Below are 23648 nucleotides of genomic sequence, written 5' to 3' on the forward strand. Positions count from 1 at the left end.
AATTGGGCCCTAACAGCACCAGGCTTTTCTGTGCCAGTTTGTTTATTGCTTGCATGGCTAAAAGTCGGCTTCTTTTGGGTGTGCAGGTGTTTTTTTTTTAAAGCCTAAATTCTGCTGAGCGATAAAGCAGAAACTCTGCCCTCCTCTGGTCACAGAAGTCTCCTGCAATGCAGAGCATCACCCAGAGGCAAATTCTATTTAGCTCGGGCGAATTTGTTAATGTTTTGAAAACAGGAACATAGGAAAAAGACGCGGTTGATGAAGCCCTTTTCGAAGTAATTTCCGTCTCCCACCTGTAGACTCTAAAGACAATGAAATGTAAGAAAGAAACAGTATTCATCTTTAATTCAACAACCTCTCTAGCTTCCCTACGTGAAATCCTTTGCAGCTGTAAACTTCCTTTGTATCTTTGTTATAGTCATTTTTAAGTTTACGTGAAATTCTCCATCTAATTCCATGACCTTCTATTTCTTTGCTTTTCCTGAATCGGGAAGGGCCACCATGCTGGGGATAGAGGAAGTATAGAGTAAGCATAGAGGTGGAAGAGGCCTTAGAGGTCATCTTGTCCAACTTCTGCCTTACATCCTTATTTCAGAGCAGGTGCACAGGTTCATTTTTGGAGCGTTTTTGTTTAATGAATTGCTGCTCATCTGTTGCCTGATAAACCAACCAATCTGCCTCACAAATTAATGTAGCTGCAAAGAAAGAGGAAAGAAGGCTTAACTTGTATTGTCTCTTTATTTATCCTAAATAGACACGACAGAGTAAAAAAACAAAAGGAGAACAATATTTTAAACTGCAGAGATAGGCCTGAGTAGTAAACCAGGCACTTGGTCAAAAGATCCACTGGAGGAGATTGCATCTTTCTGGACCCAAAGAGTCACATGGATATGAATGCAAATCCAGACATGCTGCTGTGTCTCCACACCTCCTTTTATGACACAGCACAGAAACATACAGATGTTTTTCAGTCTCTATAAGGTACACACCACTGTAAGCTTTTTGCACATCTGCCGGGACAGATGTCAGAGGCCAAAGAATAAGGAACAAGAGTGACTGACTTACATTCATTCTGCCACACACTCCAAGAGTCAGGAGACAAATAATAGCAATAGGGTAATAAAAAATATTGCACTTAAATTTGAAAGGAAACTCAACAGGGAGACATTCTCACAGACACGGTATCCCACTGGAAGGCTTCAATAAATAAACTTAGCAAGGATTATCATGGCTTTCAGAAAGTGGAAGAGAAGCAGGAAGATTCCTTGTCTGTTGCATTCACGGGAAAGGCCATTTCAGAGGGAGCTTTCAGTCCAAAGAAGACATGCCAAGATTCAAAAGCAAAAGTCTGCAAGGGACCCTCCCACTCCATCTTGCTCTTTGAGGTTGTGGCCCATTCATGAAAGCCACGGATGTCCCAAGACAGTTCCGCGTGCATCGCACTGCCACCTCCAGAACAGTGGAAGAAAAGCTCTGGACTTCACAGTCATCCGATAGAAGGTCTGCTCCTTTGCAGGCTCGGGTGCTCTGACTTCATCGTACCAGAGGAAAAAGCAGGTTGCCGGGAAGAAGGAATATTAAAGCTACTTAGTTCTGTCACCCCAAGGCCCCTTTGGGTGGGAAGACAGATTTATTTATCCAGACAATCCCTTGGCCAAAATTGTAATTATTTGTAAACATACTGCTCCCCCGGAGTTTCTTGGAGGGAGACCTAGCATCTTCTATCTACAGTGAAGGTTTCCTCAGGTTAGTGAGGTCCAAGTACAGCTCTGAGCGCAGGAAGCGGGGGTAGGAGTCCTTCTCCATCAAGCCATAAATCCGCCTCTGGGCAAGATCAAAGCAGCCCCAGCTGATGTTTTGCAAGTTCTCTTTGGTCTGTTCCCGGGTGTAGGAGTCCAAATTGACCTAGAGCAGGACGGACAGACACCAGTCACTGTCAGGCTGCCGCTTATTCGGAAGCTCAAGGGTGACATTAGAAGGGACAGGTGAACAAATACCGGGACAAATAACTGCAGCTCACTGTGTCCTGCGCTAAAACAGAGACAGTGTCGTTTTTGATGAGTGGCATAACGTCTGCTAGAATTTTATCTAGTCATGAAGTATGCTTCAAAAACCTGCCAGACCTATTCTGACCTTACGATGCACAGAAGGCAAAAGAAGAGAGAGGAACCGATGCCTCTTTCCAGATTTCATGGGATAGTTACGGTACAAACGTGGAACCGATTTAAGAGCATCTTTTCCAAAAGGTTCCTTGGCCTCGTTTCTCTGATGAAACCACGGCAGGACGAAGCGCAGAGGTTTCCACGTAGAAGTTTTGAAAATGTGCTTAAGGTTCTTTCTATTCCACACTTGAGCTGAGTAAACTTTCTACAAACTGTCTGCATCCCAACCAGGCTGCTGGCTCCCAACAAAAACCCAACATCCCTTCCGCTGCTTACCTCTTTGCAGGACTGGACCGCAATGTATTCGGTGAAGATCTTCTTGGCTCTGGCTACCATCTTGGACTGGGACTTGATGTTCTTGTATTCCTCACATGCCAGCCAGAACTCCAGGTTCTCCTCACTGAACTCGGTGCGCAGGAAAGAACGGAAGGCAGCCACTCCATCTGAGCAGGGATGAGAGGATGTGGTGGCTTTTGTGAGAGGCTTTGTGCTACAAAGGCATGGAGGCTCCTTTGGCACAGCCACCTTACAGGGGAAACAGACGGCATAAAAACGTAATACATAAATAAAGAGGGGGAGGGTACTTCTGTTTCTTCACTCCCAGCTAGGCGGCTTTTATGTCAAGAAGCAGATTCTCTCTAAAGAAAATGTTAAGGGCTTTGTATCCAGAGGAGAAGTTGGATTAAGGGCACTTTGGTTTGATTCAATATCTGGGCACATGACAAGAGGCTGTTCCAAATTTCTTTAAATTGGGTCTCTCCAAGAGATACGTGGTACAGATACTATACATCTGTCTTTCTGGAGGATTGTCTCGGGACAAAGCTTGCAGTGCAATCGCCTGGCATGCAAAAGCCCTCAGGCCAAGTTGCTGCACCTCCGTGGGCACTGGGGGAGGGGGAGTAAGAGTGATGGGAAAATGTGCTTTGGAAGTCCTGCTGCTAGTCACAGCATGCAATACCTGGCTACTCTCTGACTTGGCAATATTATTGTTAGCAAAAGCTATCTACTTAAAAAAAATTATCCTCTTGGCACAGAGAAGTACCCAGGTCCCATAAGCCGAGGCAGGAATATGAGAGGAGAGCAGGGAAAGGGAAAGAAAATCACTGCTACCTTAAAGCTTTGCTCTATTTCCATCCCGGAATGTTAAGATCTGAATTTGGAATGAATGGGTGAGAACTTACTCAAAAGCTCTCTGACAAAGGGGAAAAGAAAAGAAAACATCTTTCACAATTTTAATTCAAACACCTACAGCAATCTGACTTTTGAAACTCAAGAAAAGGCTCCTTACATTTGTGCTGCAGCAGCTTTTCCAGCGAGTCTCCCCACTTGAGAGCTTCTTCAGGAGGGGGCCTGAAGGGAGGCAAGGGATGGGTGAGAAGTTAAATCACATGTCACAAAAGCCCTGTGAAAGATGGAAAACCACTGCGGGAAGAAAAATAACTCCCCACCACCTGGATTTATTAAAACATCTCCTCTTTAAAACTGGAACAATTCTAGGACAAAAATAAATACTTTGACCCAACTAACTTGAAGTTTGGAACATTGTTTAACCTGCCTATTATACTCTTCTGCCCTTCAGTGACATTATGCAGAGAAGAAAAGGGTAGGAAATAGTAGTCCAAAGGGACAAGATAAGAAAAAACATTGGAATCAGAGCCAAATATACTTTGCCACCACCCCCACATTTCTGTCCTTGCTGCCTCCATGGCTTCCACCACTTCACTCACAGGGTCCTGAATGTGTGTTGTCTCCAGTCAAAGGGATCCCAGAACAGGCCAGGTGCCTGGGACAAAACAGGGCCTTGGCTGAGGTTGTGGCTTATGGGTCACAAAGTGCCCCCTCCCTTCCCCATTGGCAGCCGGTGCTGAGCGTGACATGGGCACAACTGAGGCTCTCATGCCCCCCTCTGGCATCTTAGCTTTCCAATGGGGCTTTCTCCTAGACCGGAAGGCTTCTGTCTCCAGGGACTCTTTCATTAGCACAATCAATACAATACAATCTTCCAAGTCCTTTCCATCTCACGTCTTGGGCAGCGCCGACCCTCCCACCCACCTGCCCAGGAGGAAAGGGCTCGGGGAGAATGGGAGGCGTTCGCTTACCGCAGAGGCTTGGTCCCTTTGTCGGCCTTGCTCTCCGGTTGGCTCCCCAGGGCTTCATGCCGCTTCCGAAAGAGCGCCAGTCGGTTCTTGACGTCTTTGGCCCTGCAAGGCGAGGCAGCCGGGAGGGAGGGAGGGTGAGCATCCGATGCCAGCCCTTCAGGCCTGGAGAAGCCCCGCTCCTCCGCTCCCGACGCCGCAGCCCTTGCAGGCCCTCTCAACGCGACCACTCACACCCCAATCCCGAGCCGCCCTTGGGGCAGCCGAAGCGGGGGGCGCTGGGCACAGGCGCACCGGAGCAGCCAGGCCAAGCACGGACGAAGACCCGGGGGGGGGCTCCTACGAGGGGGCAACGTACTCCTTGGTGGTGTGCCGTCGCTGCAGGGCCCCGCCGCCACCGCTCCGCCCGGGGCCGCCCCAGAAGATCTCGGCCTGGAGCTCCGCGGGCGGCGCCCTGCTGAGGTCGCGGAAGAAAGGCATGGGCCGGGCCGGAGGGCGCAGCCGGCCAGCCGCTTCCAAGAGCCGCGCGTCCCTCGCCGAGCGGCCGCCGCATGTGTGACTCACGCCGGAAGGCCGCTCTTTCTGGCCGCCGCAGGCACCAAACCGCCGCTATTTTTAGCCGCCCCGGGAAGGGAGGCCGGGCTCCGCGGGGAAGGGCTGCGCTGCGCCCTCCGAGCCTCCGCCGGTGGAGCCCAGAGGCGGAGCTGCTTCGGCCGCCAGCCGCTGCCTTCTTCCGCCCCCCTCCCGAGTCGGACTCCGGCTCTCCGCTCCTGGCCGGCGCCGCCCTTCTCTCCGCCAGGAGACGGCCATCAGCCGCCGCACAGCAGAGTCGGCACCGCCTGTCTAATCGCGCCGCGTTCTTGTGCCGGCCTCGCCGCTGCAGCCCCCTCGGGCAAGGGCTGGGCAAGCAGCGAGGGCCGGGGGAGCAAACCCGGGAGTGGAGCAATGCTGCCCCCTTCAGGGCGGCAGGGGGAACAGCAGGGGGCGCCGTGGAGGTCCGGAGCCCGGGGGCTGCTCTTCTCACCCCGACGCCCCCCCCCAATTCAGGAGCGTCCAGAGCAGGAAGAGGAAGCCAATGGGGGGTCCCAGAGCTGTGAGGCCAGCAGGCAGCCCCCCAAAAGACAGGGCTCCCAAGGGGACCCAAGGCCCCTGCTGGCCAGAGACCCCCTGGGTCAAACCTCCTTTCTTCTGGGGTGGGGGAGGTGGTGCGGGGGGGGGTGGCAAAGGGTTCCAGTCGTGGCAGCTGTGGCCTCTAGAAAGTGGCTCCCAAGTCCTTTGGGTGCACTGACCCTGTTGCCCCCAATCGCACACCCAGCAAAGCCTCTGCTAGGACAACTTGGGTTAAGACCAGCTCAGATCAAGACCAAATTGGGCTGCTGGCTTGCAGGCAGGTGAGGAGAACGTGGAGCTGTTAGCAAGGCATCTTGGAGGGGCGGGGGGGACGGGGGGGTGAACCCTACATCCCTCTGGGCAGACTAGGGGGCCCCTGTCCTAGGTAGAAGGACCTCCACGGGTTGCTTTTCCTTCAGGGGTGGGGGGACTCTCCCCAAGGGCAACCGGCCCCTGCAGCATTAACGGGAGTCGGGACAAACGGAAACTCCCTTCTGATTCCCAGCCGTGTGTTCTCCGAGTCCTGATGGACGAGAGAGACGCTTCCACCCACTCAGTCTATTTGAGGGAAAGGACCCACAACTTGACCAAAGCACAGTCACACTTACATTGTCTTGTTCATCTTCTCGGCCCCTCCTGAGTCACAGGCTCCTTCAGGATCCAGCCCCTGCTGCTGCTGCTGCTGCGGCCACCATCACCGCAATGGGAAGAGGGACGGGGAGACAGAAAGCAGGTAAATTCAACTGAGGGAGACATGAAGGCGTTAACTATTCTCCATTGTGTTGCTACTTGCTCTCTTTGGCTTCCTCAAAGGGATGGGGGGGGGGGGACAGGCGCTTAGTAACACTGCAAGACAAGCCAACCGGCCGTCCTTTCCAGAGCGGGCCTTATTTGCCAGATCGAACTGCACACAGAGGAGCTGGCTTGGGAATCTCCTGGCTGGGCCTCCCCGCCACCCGGAACCGGGGCAAACCGTGGGAAACCACGTCTTGGTCAAGCGCCACCAGCCCAGCCCTCGGAGGCTTCCTTTGCTGCTAGGCGAGGCTTCCGGGTCTTATCAGGCCCAGCGCTCCCTCTCTGCCTGGCAAGGACATTCCTGGGCCTTCGGGTGTGCCAGATGGGCTCAAGGGCCTTTCCTACGATTGTTGAGAGGGGTTCTCCGCTCCCGAGCAGGAACTGGCCAAGGCTGGCCTCTTCCGGCAGCAGGCAGCCGCCATAGACGGCCGACTCTTCTGCTGGGCACGTGGGATTGTTCGGCTCACAACCCAACTGATGGTGTGTGACAGGAAGAGGGCTGGAAGAGGGCCTTGGCTCTGGGGAAGGGGGCTGGTCGGCCCTGAGCTTTCACTCTGCTTCCCTGTAGTATATAACCTCACAGGACCAGCGTTCTTGTGGTCCATAATTCATAACAGGCATCAGGTGGTCTCCTTCCTTCTTCAGTATGGAGCCTCTGATGAATCCAGTTAAGGAAAAGGCCCACAACCAATGCCAGAGACCCCAAACTCCCCACTGGAGGTGCTCTTCCTCTCTGTCCCTGCCTCTCCACCTCTCCCCGGGGACTAGAGGGACCTTCTTTGGGAAAGGCGGCCCATTCTCTTCTGCCTTGGCAGAGAGTAGTCACACACGGCTGCTGAATCCCTCTCCAGAAGCCCAGCAAGCATCTCTGGGCATTTCTACTGGAGAAACGAAAGGCACAGCAGTCATTCTCTCCCGCAGCTCTCTGGAGTCACCAGTCGTTGTGGGTGCATCCCCTAGGGGGCAGTCAGCACACATGGTGTGTGCAAACAGGGATGAGGATGATGGACACAAAGGAAGGCCTCCCTCCCTCACGCAGGGGAGGGAAGCCGGCAGCCACGCAGGGCGGGAGTTTTGCAAAGTCCTTTCCCCCAGAGCTCCTACATATCTGCTGCATCACACAGGCTGCCGGTCCTTATTTTCACAGCAGGCAACTAAGTAACTGATGGGGCTGCTGTTAGCAAGGACCTGGCCAGGTTGGAGACGGAAGCTGCCCATTTATCTTGCAGTTCAAAGTGCTCAGCCGGCAGCGTCTTGGACGCCCCTGGGACAGCTGCCCAGCCCAACAGCGCCTGTCCCCCCCCCCCCCCCGGCTGCCACTCGGGGCTGTTCCCGGCAGTTCCAGTCAGACACCGAGCAGCTCAACCGAGATTGGCTGGAGGTGGCCCTGGAGCTTCCTTTCCAGGGAAGATGCCCCAAGAGCTGCTTCGAGGAACGCCCTGCTGCTTCTCAGCCTGCCCTACAACCCTACAGCCAACCAGCCCTGACTGCTTAGCTTCCCAGCCCAGCTGGCGGGGGAAGCTTCAAAATGCCCCCTTCTCTTCCCATGGGGCCCCCCTGAAAAGCAAATTCAAGGGCAAAAAATGGTCCCCGGGGGCATTTGTGCTCCAAATAGGTGAACCCCCCCCAAAAAAGTTGTCTTTGGTTGACAATGCAACATTCAGGAAACATGTTACACCCCCAGAGTCTTTTTTGTGCTTTTTAAAACAGAAATGGGATAAAATGTTATAATCAAATTGCTCCATTGAAATGTTTTAAGTCATCACTAATAGCATGAAGAGCTGAGCAGGAGGGAGGGAGGGAGGGAGGGAAGACTGAGCAGAAGAAGGATATGAAGTCAAAATGTGGTGGGTATTTCAGAGGGAGGGAGGGAGGGATCTGCCTGGCCTCTCCGCTAACAGGTTCTCTAGGAAGAGGAAGTGAATTCCCAGGCAAACCTTCCAAGCTCTTCTCCATCACATTTGGTTTCCCTGCACCCCAGGCTCCTGCCAAGCCCCCCCTGCCTGTCCCTCCGGGAGGCCCCTTCTCCAACCTCTTTATGGGGGGAGGCAGAATTCCCCTGGCTGATGTCAGAGGCTCATCTGAGCTCCAGGCCGTGGCCATTTCTTGAAGCTTCCTGTCGGTAATTGAGTTAAATACAGAGGAGCTGGGGGCCGAGAGCTCTCCCAAGGCTGGGTTCCAGCAGAGGCAGCATGACCAGGGAGCTCAAGGGCTGCCGCCCCACAAGAACCGACTCGGCGGTTGACATCCCAGATAGGGAACGTGGCTTGGTCTTTAGCTGCTGTATTTGTCTTATCTGGAAAATAGGCACCACCGCTTAGAAGCCTGGAAATGTATTTGTCAAACTAGCTCTCTAAGTAAACTTGGAAACTGGCATTTCTGGGGTGCCAAGAAAGGCCTCGTCCAGCCTTCCCCTCGGAGACCCCTGAAAGGAAGCCAGGAGCCCGGAAGCAACCGCAGGTGCAGGGCAAGTCCCTGGCAGAGCCGGCAGAGACCGTGGCACGCGATCCGCATCCAAGATCATCCCTACCCTGAACTTTTTCTCTGGCTCTTTCTGCTCCAAAGGTACCCTCAACTTCACACACACACACACACACACACACCCGTATTATTACACCCAAGACACACACTTGCCTACCTTCCGATTCCCAACAAAGAGCAGAGTGAGTTGGTGGATGGAGCCCCCGTTCTTCAGAAGCTGTTTCTTGAGGCTCTGTGGAGACGGCAGTGTCCAGCCGGAGGTAGGTCCTTGCATCTCGGCGTAATTGAGGCTGGTGTCGGAAGTGAAGCTGTGGCCCCCTCGGGGCTCCTGAAGCAGGCTGCCTTCGCTGTGAGTCCGACGCCGCAGGGAGTTCTGCACACTCAGGCTGCAGGCCGGCTGACACACTGACGCTTCAAACAGGCTGCAGCGTTTTCTGTCCCCCCTGGCCAGATAAGCCTCACCACTGTCCTCCTCCTCCTCCTCCTCCTCCTCCTCCTCCTCCTCCTCCGCCAATTCCCCTGAACCACTGAGCTTCAGGCTGGTGAGGCAGGTCAGGTCTTGATTGAAGGCACCGTCCACCTGCAGCTTTGGGATGACGAAGGCAGTGGAGCCGCTGCAGGGCGCTTCCTGTTCCTTCCTCTCCAGGTGGCGGGCCTGCTTTCCCTGTTCCATCGTGATGCCCTGGACGTCTGCCACAGCTTCCCCCGTCAGCCCCTCTACGGAGTTGCCTCTCACAGGGCAGGCAAGGCGGCTGCTGTCGTCCTGCCCCACAGATGGCACTGCCCCTAATTTCGCCGTTTCTGGCTCAAGCATCTGGGGGAAAGAAAGAGGAAGGGAGATGAGCCCACTGCACGGTTGGAAATGGGATCCAAAGTTGTGAGTGACCCTGGAAAGGTCAGGCGGAGGCCGATGTCTCTGAACAGCCACAGACGCTTAAGCACCTCAGATACATGGGGAGCATTTCCTCCCTCCCTCCCTCCCTCCCTCCCTCCCTCCCTCCCTCCCTCCCTCCCAATAAGGGACACGGTGGTTGAGGCCACAAAGGCTGCTTCTTCAGGGGCGCTCGTCTCCCACCCCAGTCCTTGCATAAAATGCCTCCCCACCCCACCAAAATACAATTCTGTGTTTTGGAACCGTGAAAGTCTGGCACAGAGCACTAACATTAACCAGCATACAGGCCAGCACATATTACACTTTCCATAGAGGAGGCTGTTCAAACTAGCATCTGTTCTGACCACAAGCAATGATCTACTGAGGTAGCATTTGCTCCTAGATTTTGTGCGGAAGACCCTCCTCCCACTTCCAAATTATATTCTGAAAATCACTCTCAAAAGCCAGTCGGGAAGACGCTCCCCCTTCACCTTTCTGATCAATGGCCAAGGAACTGGCAAAGAAGCTGGGACCGGGCATGGCAGCTCCCCAAAAGAGTCAGGGGCTAGTCTTAAATCCCTGGCACACGGGTGCTGGGCTTCGGCAATCTCAGGGAGGGGAGTGACCAGCTTGCAAGAACTTACGGATTGTAGGTGCTTCTGGCCGATATTTCTGGGTGAGTGGTTTGCAGGTAAAGCCAGGCGAGGCAGTGATTACCTAAGCCCCAAACCTGGGACCGCCCCCACTGATTTCTCTAGAAACCACAGGACTCGCACGTCCTTGTCCAAATGAGCTGTTTGAGCTCATGGAGAGCTACTGCCGGTATTTGCCCACAGCTGATCTGAGTCTTCTTCTGCTGCTGCTGCTGCTGCTGCTGCTGGCATCCCCTGCCTTGGCTCTGTGTCCCACACTAGCTGAGATGCTTAATTGGACAACGGAGGTCCGGATGTAAACAAGGCTTTAGCTCAGGAAACAAACACAGCTGGTCAGGTTCCAACCTGCCTCCTTTGCTCAGTGGGAGCAAATTACGAGAGATATTCCTTTGGGGGGAGGAAAGGGGGGGCAGGAGACCTAGGAGAGGGATGTAAACACCCTGTTGCTCAAGCAGCCCTTGTGCCGATCATGGAAGGGGCCTGGGGACTTCCCTTCGGAAGGGAGACCGACCACACTGAGCTGAGCTGACTCATAGGGTTGGCCTTTGGAGGAGGGTTGATGCCACAGGAGGTAGATTTTAAACCTTTCATATTCTTCCCAATTTTCCAGAACCCATGAAGTTAAAATCCACTTGCTCTCCGTCCGGTGAACAACTTACAGGAGAGACGAGGAAGAATAAAACCTGACATATCCAAGAGTCCAAATTCCTGCTTCCAATATCCCCTGAAATGTAGCCATGGGCAACCAATGGCTAATGCTGCTGGTAAATATGTACATTTGCTCTGGCACTCTCGCTTTGGGTAAGGACTCGCACCCAGGGGCTTTAAGGCCAGAAGGCTTCAGTCTGGTCCAGCACAGCCTCGATACAGAGCGTCTTCAGCGTTTCTAGCAGATAGAGAAGTGAACCTGCAATGCTCAACTGGATCAATTGCAAAGTTTTAAGAGACAAAATAAGGCCCTACAGACCTAAGCCAGGTAAAGCCGAGTTACCTTGCTTGGGCTGGACGGAGGGGGGCTTCTCACGTATGGATGGACGCATTCTGTAGGTTACACAAGCACAGAACAAGCCCCACCTCTGCCTCAGCTCTCGAAGCTCACCTTCATGGTGTGTGGGGGAGGGAGAGGGGGGGGGGGAGAGGCGGCCAGGGCTGAACTCACCTGCCCCAGATAACCTGCTGGTGGAAGTTTCCACAAAATCTTTTTTATGTCCTCCCCCCCCCCCTTAAGCCATCCTCCTCCAGCTGCCACCAGCCACTTTGCCACCTGCTCCCCACCCCTTTCCTGAGATGCCCCCCATCCTTCTGACGTTCCCCTGAGGCTGTTTTTGGGTCGCCGGTCCCTGCTCCCTCTGCCTTCAGCCACTGCCTTTCTCACCCTGTAGGTCCAGCAAGCTGAAATAGTTGCTGCTCATTTATTTTGGTGCCAGAAGCAGATTCATGCTGGAGGAAGGATGAAACACCCGAAAACCTACCTTGCTCATCTAGTGTCATGGCTAATCCCCCTGTCCTCAGCCTTGTGACATCCCTCCTTCCACAAAGCATGACTTCAGAGAGGACCACCCCGCAGACCACATTGTTCTCTTGCCACAACCACTGCATATTCTTGCCCAAACTAAGCACAAAGCACAGAGTCCCCTCCCCACTTTAACCTTAGTGGGGGGGGGGGTGCTATCTGCAACACCGTTCAATTTCTCCGGGTGGGGAGGCATCGTACAAACCCGTAAGAAACAGAAGCAGCCCCTAACCACAGCACAACATCAACACAACGTGAAACATCTAACACCCCTGGGTGTTTATCTCCTACCTCCACCAGAGATTCCTGGAGCCCCTTCCAATCCACGGGCCTTGAAGCGTGTGCCCTGAAGGGTTGGCTGGGGAAGAAGGGGGCACCCCAACCCTAGCCTTTGGGGGAGGGGGGCGGTCGTTTCCAAGATGCCCCAGATTAGTCTCATCCAAGGTGAGCAGGAGAAGAGGCAGCCGCTGCCTAGGAGGGTGTCCAGGCAGAGGGGAGGGTTCCCCCAAATAGGGGCTGCCCCCCAGAGAGCCGGCTCTGGCTGCTGCTCACCGGCTCTGCCTGCCCTTTTGTGCAGCCGCCTGTGAGAACGCAATACTTGCTGGGGATTTTATTGGCCTCCCTAAGTCAGATCATCAGTGGATTAAGTGCAGCCAGGAACTCTGCCAGAAAGCAGCCAATTCTGATTATTGTCCTAAACTGCCAGAGGCAGGACTGACTGATCAGCTGGACAGAGGCAGGCACCGCTCGCTTGCTCCCACCCTTCCTTCACCATCAGCCGGGCGCAAGGAAACGAAGCCTGCAAATGGCCCAAAGCCCCCCTGATGTACTTCGGCTTCTCTCTGCCCCTCCTCTCCATCTCTCTTGTATGACTGAACATCCCGAGTAGGGCGAGTCCCTGCCTAGCTGGTGGCTGTGACAGCATCTGTACCTTGCCAAGAAGAAGGCAAGGCAGTCCCGGGGAAGAAGCCTTCACAGACACCGCCAAGAATACGGCAGCACAAGGGGTAAAGCCAGCCGGTAGGCCAGCCCCACGGACCCCCCTCTGGGAGGAAGGAGGCTGCCGATTCTGGCTTGGCCTGGACCAGAGCAAGGCTGTTCTTGGGGCCATATAGTCCACGCACCGAGGAGGGTCCTCCCTGACCGGCTTTCCCCCCTTGAGCCAGGACCCCGTGTTAACTGTCTGCCCTCAGTCATGGGCCTTTACCTTGCTTTCCGCTGGAGGGGCTGTCGGAGTTGTTCTCGGCTGCTGCTTCACGATGTTATCAATCAGACACCAGCACACCCTGGTCTTCTGCTCGTGGGAATGAGCCTGCAGGCTGAGCACACACTCCAGCTCCTAGCACACAGGGACACAGAGAAGGCCGGGAGAAGTCGAGGGGAGCAAGGCCCACCTGCCACCCCATCCGTGGGCTGGCCTCCCTCCCTTGGCGGCAGCTTTTCTCTCTGGGCTGCCCGCCCACCTGGGATGCCAGCTGATCAGGAGCCCTTCGCAGCAAAACTGGCTGCAAGCACAACTTCGTAAGCTGAATGCCAGGAAAGAGTCCCGGGGGGCTTTCGCTCAAGTCTGCTGGTTAGTTTGCTTTTCGTTTGCAGGGTCAGTGCCCTCCTCGCCCTGCTGGAAGCGGCAGCAGAGTTGCCAAGGCAGGTGCCTTCTCCTGTACCTGTGGAGGGCAGCACTGAGCAAGGGTAGCAGCCCCCCTCCCAAAGGACTCCAACTGGGAAATCAGGCAGTGCACATGGGTGTCACTGGTAGCCTGCAGCATCAGTCCCTTCTTAGCTTGGAGCAATTAAAAGGGATGATTTAAAGAGATGGATTCGGATGTATAGAGCCCAACAAAGCCATAGATGCAGATAATGCAGCATTTCAGGCAGACTCTCCACGAGAAGCTGGTGGGGAGCTTCCCACGCACTCTCCATCACAGGCAATACAAAAGCCTGTCCCGGAGTCCCCTCCCCCCCCACCTTGGATAATGGAATTAACGGCTTGATCAATTCAATTAGGCTGGCCAAGAGCAAAGCTCTGCAGATTGACTGCTGGCAAAGCAGAAAGGAAGCTCTTTGCAAGTGGCGCCTTTTCCTGGGCGGGGGCAGCCACCTCTCTCTCTCTCTCTCTCCCTCCCTTTCTCTCTCTCTCTATCTCACACACACACACACACATGGTTGAATATTGACCTGCAGCTTATAGAGAAAGGGCTGGCCCTGGAACTAAGATGACTAGATCAGAGATTTAAAGAAAGCTTTCTTTCTAAAGAGAGACCAAGCCACCGGCTTCACTTCCTCCAAGTCCTCCTGGTATCATAAACCCATTTATTTGTCTTCAGTTTAACTGGGACAGTGATGCCTTTTATTCAAATACCTCAGTAGGTTCAAGATTCCTATTTAGCCCCTTAACGGACTCCAAAACTGAGGCAATCAGCTTGGCGTTGGAGAGGGGGAAGGTTTTGAAGGAATAAAACGGTGGCTTAAACCTCGCCTCAAGGTAACCATTTTGCCCATCAGCCTCGCAGGCCCGCAAAGTTCGCCCCCCGATCCTGGAGGTGTTCTGCTAGGATAAACCTGGGTGTGCAGGTTCCCTCTGATCACCTGGTCTAGTAGAGGGGAAGCAACAACGAGTTGTGAGTTGTGTGTTCTTGAATCAGGGCTTGAAACATGATGATTTTGGCTAAACCCAAAAATGTATTTGCCCTCCCCCCCCTTTACTCGAACCATATTATTCATATTCAGAGCCCCGAGATGACGTCTTACAGCATATGGGTGTCAAACTCAGGCCGGCACCTTGCTGCCACGTGGGGTTTTTCCCATTCGCGGATAGGTGGGCGTGGCCTGTGGGTGACGCATCTGGCCCGCGGGCCACCAGTTTGAGACCCTCTGGATTGAGTAACTTCTATTTCTTCTGCCAGCTACAGAAAGAGGCTGATGGGACGCAGTAATTGTAGCTGGAAGCTAATTTGCAGGTAACGCTCACCTCTGCCAGGTAGAGAATGCAGAATTTCAGATCTTCAGGGGAATCTGCAAGAAAAGTAGATTAAAGGGGTCACTTAACCTTCTCTGACTTGACAAGTGACAAATATGTTTTTGGCCAGGGCTGTAGCTGTTTCCATGGAAAAGGGAAAGCTGGAAAACACAGCATTTCTATAAACATAAGAAGCTCCAAACAGGAGCCCTGGGAGCTGCCCTAGCCAAGTGGTGAGCCTGCTGAGCTACCCAGCCCAACATTCTCTGCCGGAGACACACCTAGGACACACTCCTCGATGGACACACAAATCATAGACAACTACTTGACAGCAATGCCTAATCTAGCCAGGTGGTCTTAAACAAAAGAGGTCTCCTATCCCACTTCTCTTGACCTGGTGCTGCTGGGACTCATGAATCCCACCGTGTTGTGACCGAGGCCTTTGAGGCAGCCAGGGCTTCCCACCTGGAGGGTTCAGGAGTCCCGAAACAGTACGGGAAGGGAAGGCCTGGTCTGCCCTTCAGCTCCTGGGACAAAGCGAGGGAAGGTATGCTGTGGTCCGTAAATGCAGACCATGACCGGAACTTCCCTGGGAGGCCCATCGCTTCCTGCTGGGCCAGGGATGGGCTTCGTGGAGGAGTCGTTTTCTGGACTCACCCTCTTGCAGCCGCACATCCTTCAGGTAAAGCGGGTTGCGAAAGACATTACATCGCCCCGGCTCCTCTTCCTGGGTGAAGAGCAGTAAGTCTGAATAAACGAAGAGGGTCACCTGCACAAGGCAGAAGGAAGAAGGAAAAAGTGCCAAACGTTGGAGTGAACTAATCACAGTTTCTGCAATTGATGACATTTGGTTCAGGGCATCAGCCCCCATTTCAAATCTCTTTGGCTCCTTGCCCAGACAGGGGCAGGCGTCCCTCTGCAAAGGGCTTCTGGAGTCACCCCTTGGCGTCTCATTTTGGAGCTTATGGGCCTAGAAGTCCCCCTGCAACACAGCTCCAAAAACTCCCCAGAATTTCAACGATTATCACTGTGGGAAGAAAAATCAAGTCTAGACAGGATGTGACTGAAACTAGCATAAGGTTTAGGGAATGGACATTTCTGGCAGAGTGCCACAGAGTGCACAGCCAACTGCCCCTTTCCCTTTTAGTGGGGGGAAAAAGTACGATGTTATCACAATTCTGAGCGAAATTCTGGAAGCAACTTCCCTACAACATACAATACAATGAAATCACTCAAAGACCACCAGACGTGACAACCTCTCGGACACATTCCAGCCAAATTCAGGAATTGCAGTAGCAGCAAAAGAATGACTATATTTGTTTCAGGAAAAAAAGACCCATTGGAAGCAAAAAGGGGAAAATATCCAGGCTGGCTCTTAAAAACAAGGAGAAAATAAAGGAGTTTTGCTATTCCAGACCCTGAAGTCAGATTGTTTACTTCAGGTGGCCGAAAGGTACCTGTAGCAGGACAGGTTCCCTCATCCCAGGCCTCAGGATGGAGTTTGTGAGCTGAAATCCATTGCACTCTAGCCTCTTCTGGCAATGATCCCATTTGTGGGTGGGAGACAGGCTTGGATCTTCCCCCCAAGAAAAAGCCACACGAGAATCTACGGGTCGGCAGCAAAGTGAGCTGGTGACCAGATTCATTCATGCCTCCAAAGGTCACACAGGGCTTTAAAAAAAGAGCCAACTTCAGATCAAGAGACATTGGCAGGGCTTCTCTGGTGCGTGTCCACCGGGAAGCAAGCCCCCAACTGAGTCAGTGGCCCCCTGGCCACAGCAATGCGCATGAGGCAACACAAACAGCATCTCGGCACACTGATTAGGCAGCCAAAAGGAAAACTGCCCATTCCAAACAGGTAATCTCATCCATCAGCTGGTAGCAGAAATCATCCGTGGGTGTAGCAATGCACAAGGGTTCAAAAGCAAGGGTATTAAAGCTACAAGGTCTACGGAAATATTAGTGTGAATATTAACCACACTAATATTTCACGGTGAACCTGTGGGGCTTTGGAAGCAAAAGCAGGAGCCCCTGAGCTTGTAGAGCAGCTCCAGAAGGCGACTGTCCCAACCAGGCCACTTGAGAAAGCAGCAGCAGCAGCACTTCCGAAGGAAGGCCAGGCCTGCACGGCACAGGAGCAGGAAGACCAAAGGGGCAGTGGCCCTTAACGGCAGGTCACTGCCTAGTATGGCCTGCCCTGGCACCAGGCCTCTCAAGGGTTAGGGCAGCCTAGTCTCTATGGCCAAGGAAGGCCTCTGCTTCTCAGGAGAAGCCTGGGGGTAAACCAGAATGGAGAAGGTCCTCCGTTTCTGTATTTATTGAAATACAAGTTTATCTGTAAATTAAATAAATCAGTTGGCTAAATTTAAAGATTTCTATGCCTCCCCACATCTTAACATTGTGACTTTAAATATTGTGAATATCAATTGTGACTGTATCACAAGGTACCCCTAACAATGCTGAACGCCTTGAGCCCTCTGACATTACGGCACTTCAGACAGCTCCGGGTTGGATCCTTCTTCCTCGCCAGAGAGTCAGTATTAATAAATATCATTTCCTGGGATGCACCCAGATGCTCACCTCAGTTGGTTTGTTTCGAGTCTCGTGAAGAAGCAGCTCTTCTGATAAAAGCAGCGTCCGAGCTGGGCTGCAAAGATCCACAGGCTAATGGAGTAAGAGAAACACACAGAGACACACAACTCAGAGACCCTGATGGAGAGAACACTCTCTGGAGGGCTCCATCCATTTCTTCCTTGACAGCTGCAAGCCCCTGATAACCAATGGGAAGTCCAGAGTCCAGGAAATCAAAATCAAAACAAGCAGGAGAGCCGGCAGGTCACACAATAACTATAGAAAGAATTTACTTTTTGGAGATGCGATGATCATCGTTTTGCAAAACAACAATATCTTCAGTGCACATTGAGCAGTTGAAACCGTCCCAGCGTGTAGCTGAGTAGAAAACGTTGGCAAGATGGCACGAGAAGGGAAGCACAGAGCTTACATGCCCAACTGGGCACCTCTCTCTGAGGCACTCCATCTGCCCAGAGACCCCAACGCAGCCTTCCTACTCCGGGCTCCACCAAGGCCACCCTCCATGCCTAGCTGGGGGAGGAAGCTGCCTGGGAGAGCTACAATGGGACTGGGCTGACCAGGACCGTCATGGCACGGAAAAGAGTCCAGCCTCTTCCCAAGGCTTTCTGAAAGAGGCAGTGCTTCTTCTCAGGAGCAGCGTCTGTTCCTCCCTGGCTGTTTCTACTCCCATGTGCAAACTCCGCTGCTCTGGCATTAACCATGGTAATTACATGGTACGTCCAGAATCCGCATGCCACTAAACACCAGCTGCTGGAAGCTGCACCAAGGCTGGCTTTTTTTGCGCGTACAGGCTTCTCGACAACAAAGGGATGGTTCTCACTGGAGAATGAAGGCAAGTTAAAAACCAGCAAGAATCCTGCATTCCGAGCCTTGCTGGCCAGTTCCCTGGGGCACACAGGGGGCCATTAGGGGAAAGAAAAGACTTCTGCTGGGTAGGCCATGACTTTCGGCCTTGCTCTGCCCTCCTCCTTGGTAATGCTTTGCGCCCTGTCTTTCCAGGGACATGAAGTGCCACAATCCTTGCTGCTCCTAGAAAATCCTTCCCGAAAGAGCGTTGCAATAGGAGAGGAGGTGGCTCTTTGCATCTAGCACATTTTGCAGGGGACCTGGACTCTGAATCAGACGTCTAGAAGGATGGCGGGAGACCGGTGACAAGTGAACTCTGACTGAGGACAGCTGGGCCAGAGAGAAATGCTCAGCTCAGAGAAAAGTGACTCCCCAGGTATGGAGCCTTCTGAGACTCACCTGCACGAAGATGGGGAAAACCAGCACTTTGGGCGCAAGCGTTACGTAGGTGCCGTAACTGGAGGGCGGGATGTGGGATCCCAGCAGAGGGCAGCTCTGGGTGCTGCTTCCATGGCTCTTGATGGTCTGCACCGTCTTCATCAGCCGGGATTTCTTGCCACGAGATTCTCCTTTGCACACATTGCCTGGATGTTAGGAACAAAAATGGAGGGGGAATCCTGTTCTCAAGACTACCAGTCTTGTTAGGACGCCCGAAGGCAGCCAGAATTACAACTAAAGCCACTTACCTCCGGGAGCTTCGTTCTCCTGGCAGACTCGCCTCAGAAGCTGGAAGACACAAGCACACCGCCAGCTCATCCCCTCTGCTTTTATTATTTCTTAGATTTTTAGACCGCAAGGTCTTAGGACACAAGAGTGATTGCCTCTATGCCTAGCCGGTCAGGGAGATGACGGAGTTGGATTTTCTGTCCCCAACCTCTAGTTCTCTGCCTGCTATCTCACTGGAGAACGTTGCCTGAACTTTCCAGAAATCGTTTTCCTCATTGCTGAACCTTTCCTTAGAGGGAGGGGGTTCTCATTTTGATACCTGCCGGGCAGTTCAAAGGATAAACATAGCTGAACATCTCTCTCTCTCTCTCTCTCTCTCTCTTTTCCATAGGTGCCAACGCGTGAGAGAAATGTGTCTACCACGCATAGAAAAACTGCCGCTGCCAGCTGGCTTATCAACCTCCCCTTTTCCCAATGGCCGTACCTGGCCCCTCGGATTAAGCGGGGTGAGGATGATGTAGTTCTTGTCTGTACCACTGGAGGAAGGAGGTCGGGAAGGCGGAGGCATGGTGTGCTGCTGGGGAGCCTTGCCAAGCTCAGTGTATCGCTCCCAGCTGTTGAGCGCAAACTCGTGGTTCCCATCGTACAGAACGTGGCAGCTCTGTCGATGCTCGGGGGGGCGCGATCGCCCGGTGCTGCTCTTCTCCCGCCGGGTGGGCGGAGCCTGCAAATCGTAGGTGGATTTGCAAGAGGGGTGGCGGGGGACCCCTTGCAGGCTGGGTTTGACCTGCGGCACAATGCGCCAAACGATGAGGAGGATCTCCTGGGGACAGTTCCTAGAAGCAAAGGCCAGGGGGACACTGATTGGTTGAGCTACGATCCCCCTCCTCCCTGCAGCGACTCCCTGAAAAGGCCGTCCGCAGGGGGAGGCGCATGGACCGCAACAGAGAGCAAACCAGAGGCTGGCCTCGATCCCACGGCTTGACTTGGCCCCTTCATTTCCCCCCCACCCCCGCCATCCCTTTCCACACACAATTCATAGTCACCGAATCTCATGGGCCAATTCTACGCATTTCCAGTCTTCCACAGGCTGCTGGTTGAGCCGAAGCACCGTGTCCAGTTGCTGCAAGCCAGCCTTCTCTGCTGGGCCGCCTGGAAAGAAAGGAGAGGGAGCTAAGATAAACCAACGTCACCCTTGAGAACTGGATGGTTTTCACCTTCACGGCATTTGGGGGGGGGGGGCTGAAAACCTGGTCTCGGGACGGAGCCCCTGGCTTCGGATCTGTGTGTTGCCTGGAGGGCCATGTTGCAAGGACGCATGCCGGGAACTGAGGGTACCTGAAACGGAAGGAAGCCAGGCAGCCCCCTTTGCAGATGAAGCCCACCCATCCTTACCAGAATCAACCGCTTGGACCCGAACAGGGGAGTCGCAACAGATGGTGAAACCGAACCCATTCGTCCCACGTGGGATTGTAATCTAAAACAAAATAAAGAGTTTTACACGCTTTAAAAAAACTGGTTAAAAATGAATCATAACAATGCAGATTTTAAAAATGCCACAATTTCAGTCTCTGAAAAGCTTTAACCTTTGTATTAATGATCTTTCTTTTCCTTTCCTGTTTGACCAGCAAAAGGGAAAGAACTGCCCTTCCGGTTTCGGAGAAAGGCGGCCTGGAGGAGGAGCCCCGCGGGGCTTCCAGGAATCTCTTCCCCGAGGAAGAAGCAGGCATGGCGCCTCTCCCACCTTCTGAGCTGCAGCTTTGATGGGCCAACTACTACAGGGAGGATAGAAGCGTGACGGACTCAACGGGCTCATTACCAACTCATGCGCGTATGGAGAGGATATTAGCCTGTGTAAATACAGCCAGGGAACTGTGAAAAACTGGAAGTTTGTAGCTGGATATATGTTGCAATCCTATGCACTTACTTACTAAACACTTGTGTTTATCCCCGCTAAACGCAACAGATTTTATTTAGGTCTGTACTGTAAGCTGTACATCTTTTTCTTTCTGGGTGGTTTAGATCCCCCCTCCCATCTCCACAGCTGAGCTGTCTGCAAGAAGCCTGTAGCCCACCTCTGGTATCAAGCTCCTTCTTCAGCCCCCCCACCCAAAAGCCGGTGGCTCAAATGCCCCTCACACCCAGACCACGGAAACAGAAAAGAGTCAGACAGAGTCGCCCTCTTGCTCAACAATGGCAGCATCAGGAAGACCAAGCAGGTCAGCCCCCGCCTAAGGCTGCCCCTTTCCACACAGAGAGCCCCCCCCCCCAAGAGCACCTCTTCTGTCTACCTAGCAATGCCAGTAGAGGGACACCCAAGAAGCCTTGTCACTGAGACCAGCTCTTGAGAAGACAGTAGGGCTAGAGGATGAGCTGGCATTCCCAGAAAAGGGATGGAGAGAGAGCTGCCTGCTTCCTCTGGGGACAAAGGGAGGAGGCCAGGCAGGGGAGGGTTACAGGGGCATATTTGCACCCCCACCACCGCACGGCCGACTGAACGGCAAAAGGCTGCCTAGCTCATTGCTCTGTCTCAGCCCTCGCTTGGCTCTGGTCCTTGGGGAAATCAGAAGTGGCCAAGAAGTCCCAGGGGAGCTGCTCTTCGGAGCAAGGAGAGTAAGCTTCTCCCACCTCACAAGTATGTGGAAACTCTGCTGACTGAAAGGCAGGAGGCCCAAGGGAAATCAGGCTTCTCCCCCATCCAGCTCCCCCAGAAACGCTCCCCAGAAGACGGAAGCCTCAGCAGAGCCCAGAGAAGGGGGCCTGGTGCCCAGTTGCAACCGACCTGCCGGTAGCGCCGCTCCGAGCACCGTCTGCACAGTCCGTGGAAACGGCTCATGTCCAATGCCTCAGGGCTTGTGACCAGCCCATCGAGGCACAGAGATTTCCCACTCTGCCTGAAGCAGTGAGAGGAGGACCCAGCCTCTGTGGCCCCACACGGCTGCCCTGGGAACTCAGGAGCTCACAGAAGAATGGCAGGAAGCCACGCCTCACCTCCCAGGCGGCTGCAGCCATGTGCAGCTTTGTGATAAGCCCAGAGGTTTCCTGAGAACTCGGAGGGAGAAGGAAGGCGAGAGAGTTCAGAGTCAGGCTCCTGCCAGCAGCCCTTGTTCTGTCCCTGCCACCCACCAGCCCTTGGAGAAGCACCAGCACCAGGGAAGCAAAGGGGGGGGGGGGCACACTTTCACATCCATGAGGAAGGGAAAAGGCTGTAAATAATGAAGGCGTACAATTTCACATCAACTCCTCTCTGCCTGTTGAGTGTGTTGTTCAGTAAAAACTCCCAGGGCTCTCTAACACACCTCATCTCATCACCTTCCTTTCCTTGGGGAAACCTGTACTTTCCATGGCCACTTAAATCTTCGTCTGCAAACGAAAGCGTCACAACGCAGGCTGATTTTGGGGGCGAGAACAGTTTAGAGCTCCCAGAGCTGCTGGGTCCTTCTCCCGTCCAAGGTAGGTCAGGGCACCTCAACCAAGAGAAGCTGGGGAGGTCTTTCCCCCCGAAGCACCACCACCACCACCACCAAGGAGCCTCCAGAGGCTGAGGGCTCCCTCCAAATCCCTCGGACACACTGGATTTACCCATGTTTCCAGTTGGGCAGTTCCTTTGCTCCCAGAGCTTGTCCCAGAAAATGGGCCTCCTTCCTTCCTCCCTCCCTCAGCCCTCCTCCTGGGTGAACAGAGTCGGCAATTTGGCCAAAGAAACTGGAGCCCACAATGTAGAACGGGGCTTCCACACACCTTGACCTGCTCCATATCCTGCCGCAGCAGCTGCTCCCCCAATAAGGCAGCCGGCTTGGCTAACGTCATCTCTGGTGAAAAAGAGAAAGGGAAGGGCACAAAGAAGGAAGGAGAGCAGGGGGGGCTCCTCGTGTCCTGCCCTCCCAATGGGGAGGGGTACATGGGGGCCTTCGTCCTGATGCTACCCATGAATCAGGCGCCTGTTAATCGCTTACCAATCCCAAAGCATCCAATACAACAGAAATCAGAAGAATAAAGGTAAAATACTAAAAAGGATTAAGCAATAAGACCAATAAGACTGTACTATTAAAATCAGTAGATTTACATCTGATGCAAATCAGTTAATCCCCATATAGTTTACAGTTACAGAAATATTTAAATGGTGTGTCCCCCCTGTTTCCCTCTGAACTGTTTCCCCCCAAAGTCTTCTGATTTCTGCCTTGAAACAGAGAAAAGGCCCAAGGCAGCATTGCAGTTTTTTTGTGCCACCAATAAACGTTCTCTCCCTTCTGCCTTTTTTCTTTAATCTCATGAAAAACTGGGAAGTATAGGAAAGCATGTTCTTAAGGCCTTTTTGGGATGGGGGAGGCGGGGGGGGGGGCATCCCTAAAAGGTCCAAGCCCACTCCTCCCCACCGACCGGGAATCCTCTGCTGAATCCTGCCTGGCCTCCCTGGCCAGAAGGGATCAGCTGAGGGCAGGACGGGCCAAGGACAGGCGAGTCTCAGAAAGTCCTTCTGGAGAAAGAGAAGCCCTCTCTCCTGGACGGACCCACCTGGGCCTCGCTTGAGTGGATGTCGTGTGCCCACTTTCAGGTGCTTTCTTCTGCCCAGATCTTCTCCCAGTAAGTAATACCAGCCACAGATTTTCTGCAGGAAGGAAGGAGAGAGAGTGGGGAAAACACCAGCTGTAGGGGTTACACTCCCTCCTGTTTGGAGTTAATGTGCTACTAAAAAAAGAAACCCCATGAAAGTCTCTGCCTAAAGGCTGGAGGGCTTTGGCCCCTGAAATCCTACACCTCTTGCTTACGCCTCTTCTAGGCTTGGCTTTCAAAACAGGCAGCAGAGGGCAGTGCTTGCCTGCCAGCCTCATTTCCTCCAAAGTATACTGTAATTGCACTGAAAGCAAATGGAAAAGTTAATTAAAGTGCCTCCAAAAAAAAAAATC

General features: G+C 53.4%; 1 protein-coding gene across 2 annotated transcripts in view; it reads right to left on the reverse strand.

Annotated features, from left to right (window-relative positions):
• Positions 1–1591: 1591 nt before the first annotated feature.
• LOC309399516 (regulator of G-protein signaling 3-like) overlaps positions 1592–23648 on the reverse strand; it is a 37618-nt gene continuing 15561 nt past the window's right edge. For both annotated transcript variants that reach the window (XM_081967394.1, XM_081967395.1), the window contains exons 18-34: positions 23257–23350; positions 22483–22553; positions 20137–20218; positions 19788–19893; positions 19226–19577; positions 18762–18801; positions 18475–18659; positions 17218–17301; positions 15295–15406; positions 14650–14693; positions 12889–13020; positions 8802–9458; positions 5977–6047; positions 4262–4363; positions 3451–3512; positions 2439–2605; positions 1592–1905 (exon numbers count right to left, since the gene is read on the reverse strand). In XM_081967394.1, coding sequence (XP_081823520.1) covers positions 1726–1905; positions 2439–2605; positions 3451–3512; positions 4262–4363; positions 5977–6047; positions 8802–9458; positions 12889–13020; positions 14650–14693; positions 15295–15406; positions 17218–17301; positions 18475–18659; positions 18762–18801; positions 19226–19577; positions 19788–19893; positions 20137–20218; positions 22483–22553; positions 23257–23350 — 2541 coding nt within the window. In that variant the 3' untranslated portion in view covers positions 1592–1725. The remainder of the gene's footprint in view (positions 1906–2438; positions 2606–3450; positions 3513–4261; positions 4364–5976; positions 6048–8801; positions 9459–12888; positions 13021–14649; positions 14694–15294; positions 15407–17217; positions 17302–18474; positions 18660–18761; positions 18802–19225; positions 19578–19787; positions 19894–20136; positions 20219–22482; positions 22554–23256; positions 23351–23648) is intronic.

The sequence above is a fragment of the Natrix helvetica genome (assembly GCF_964273705.1).
Source record: "Natrix helvetica genome assembly, chromosome: 15".
NCBI lineage: Eukaryota > Metazoa > Chordata > Lepidosauria > Squamata > Natricidae > Natrix > Natrix helvetica.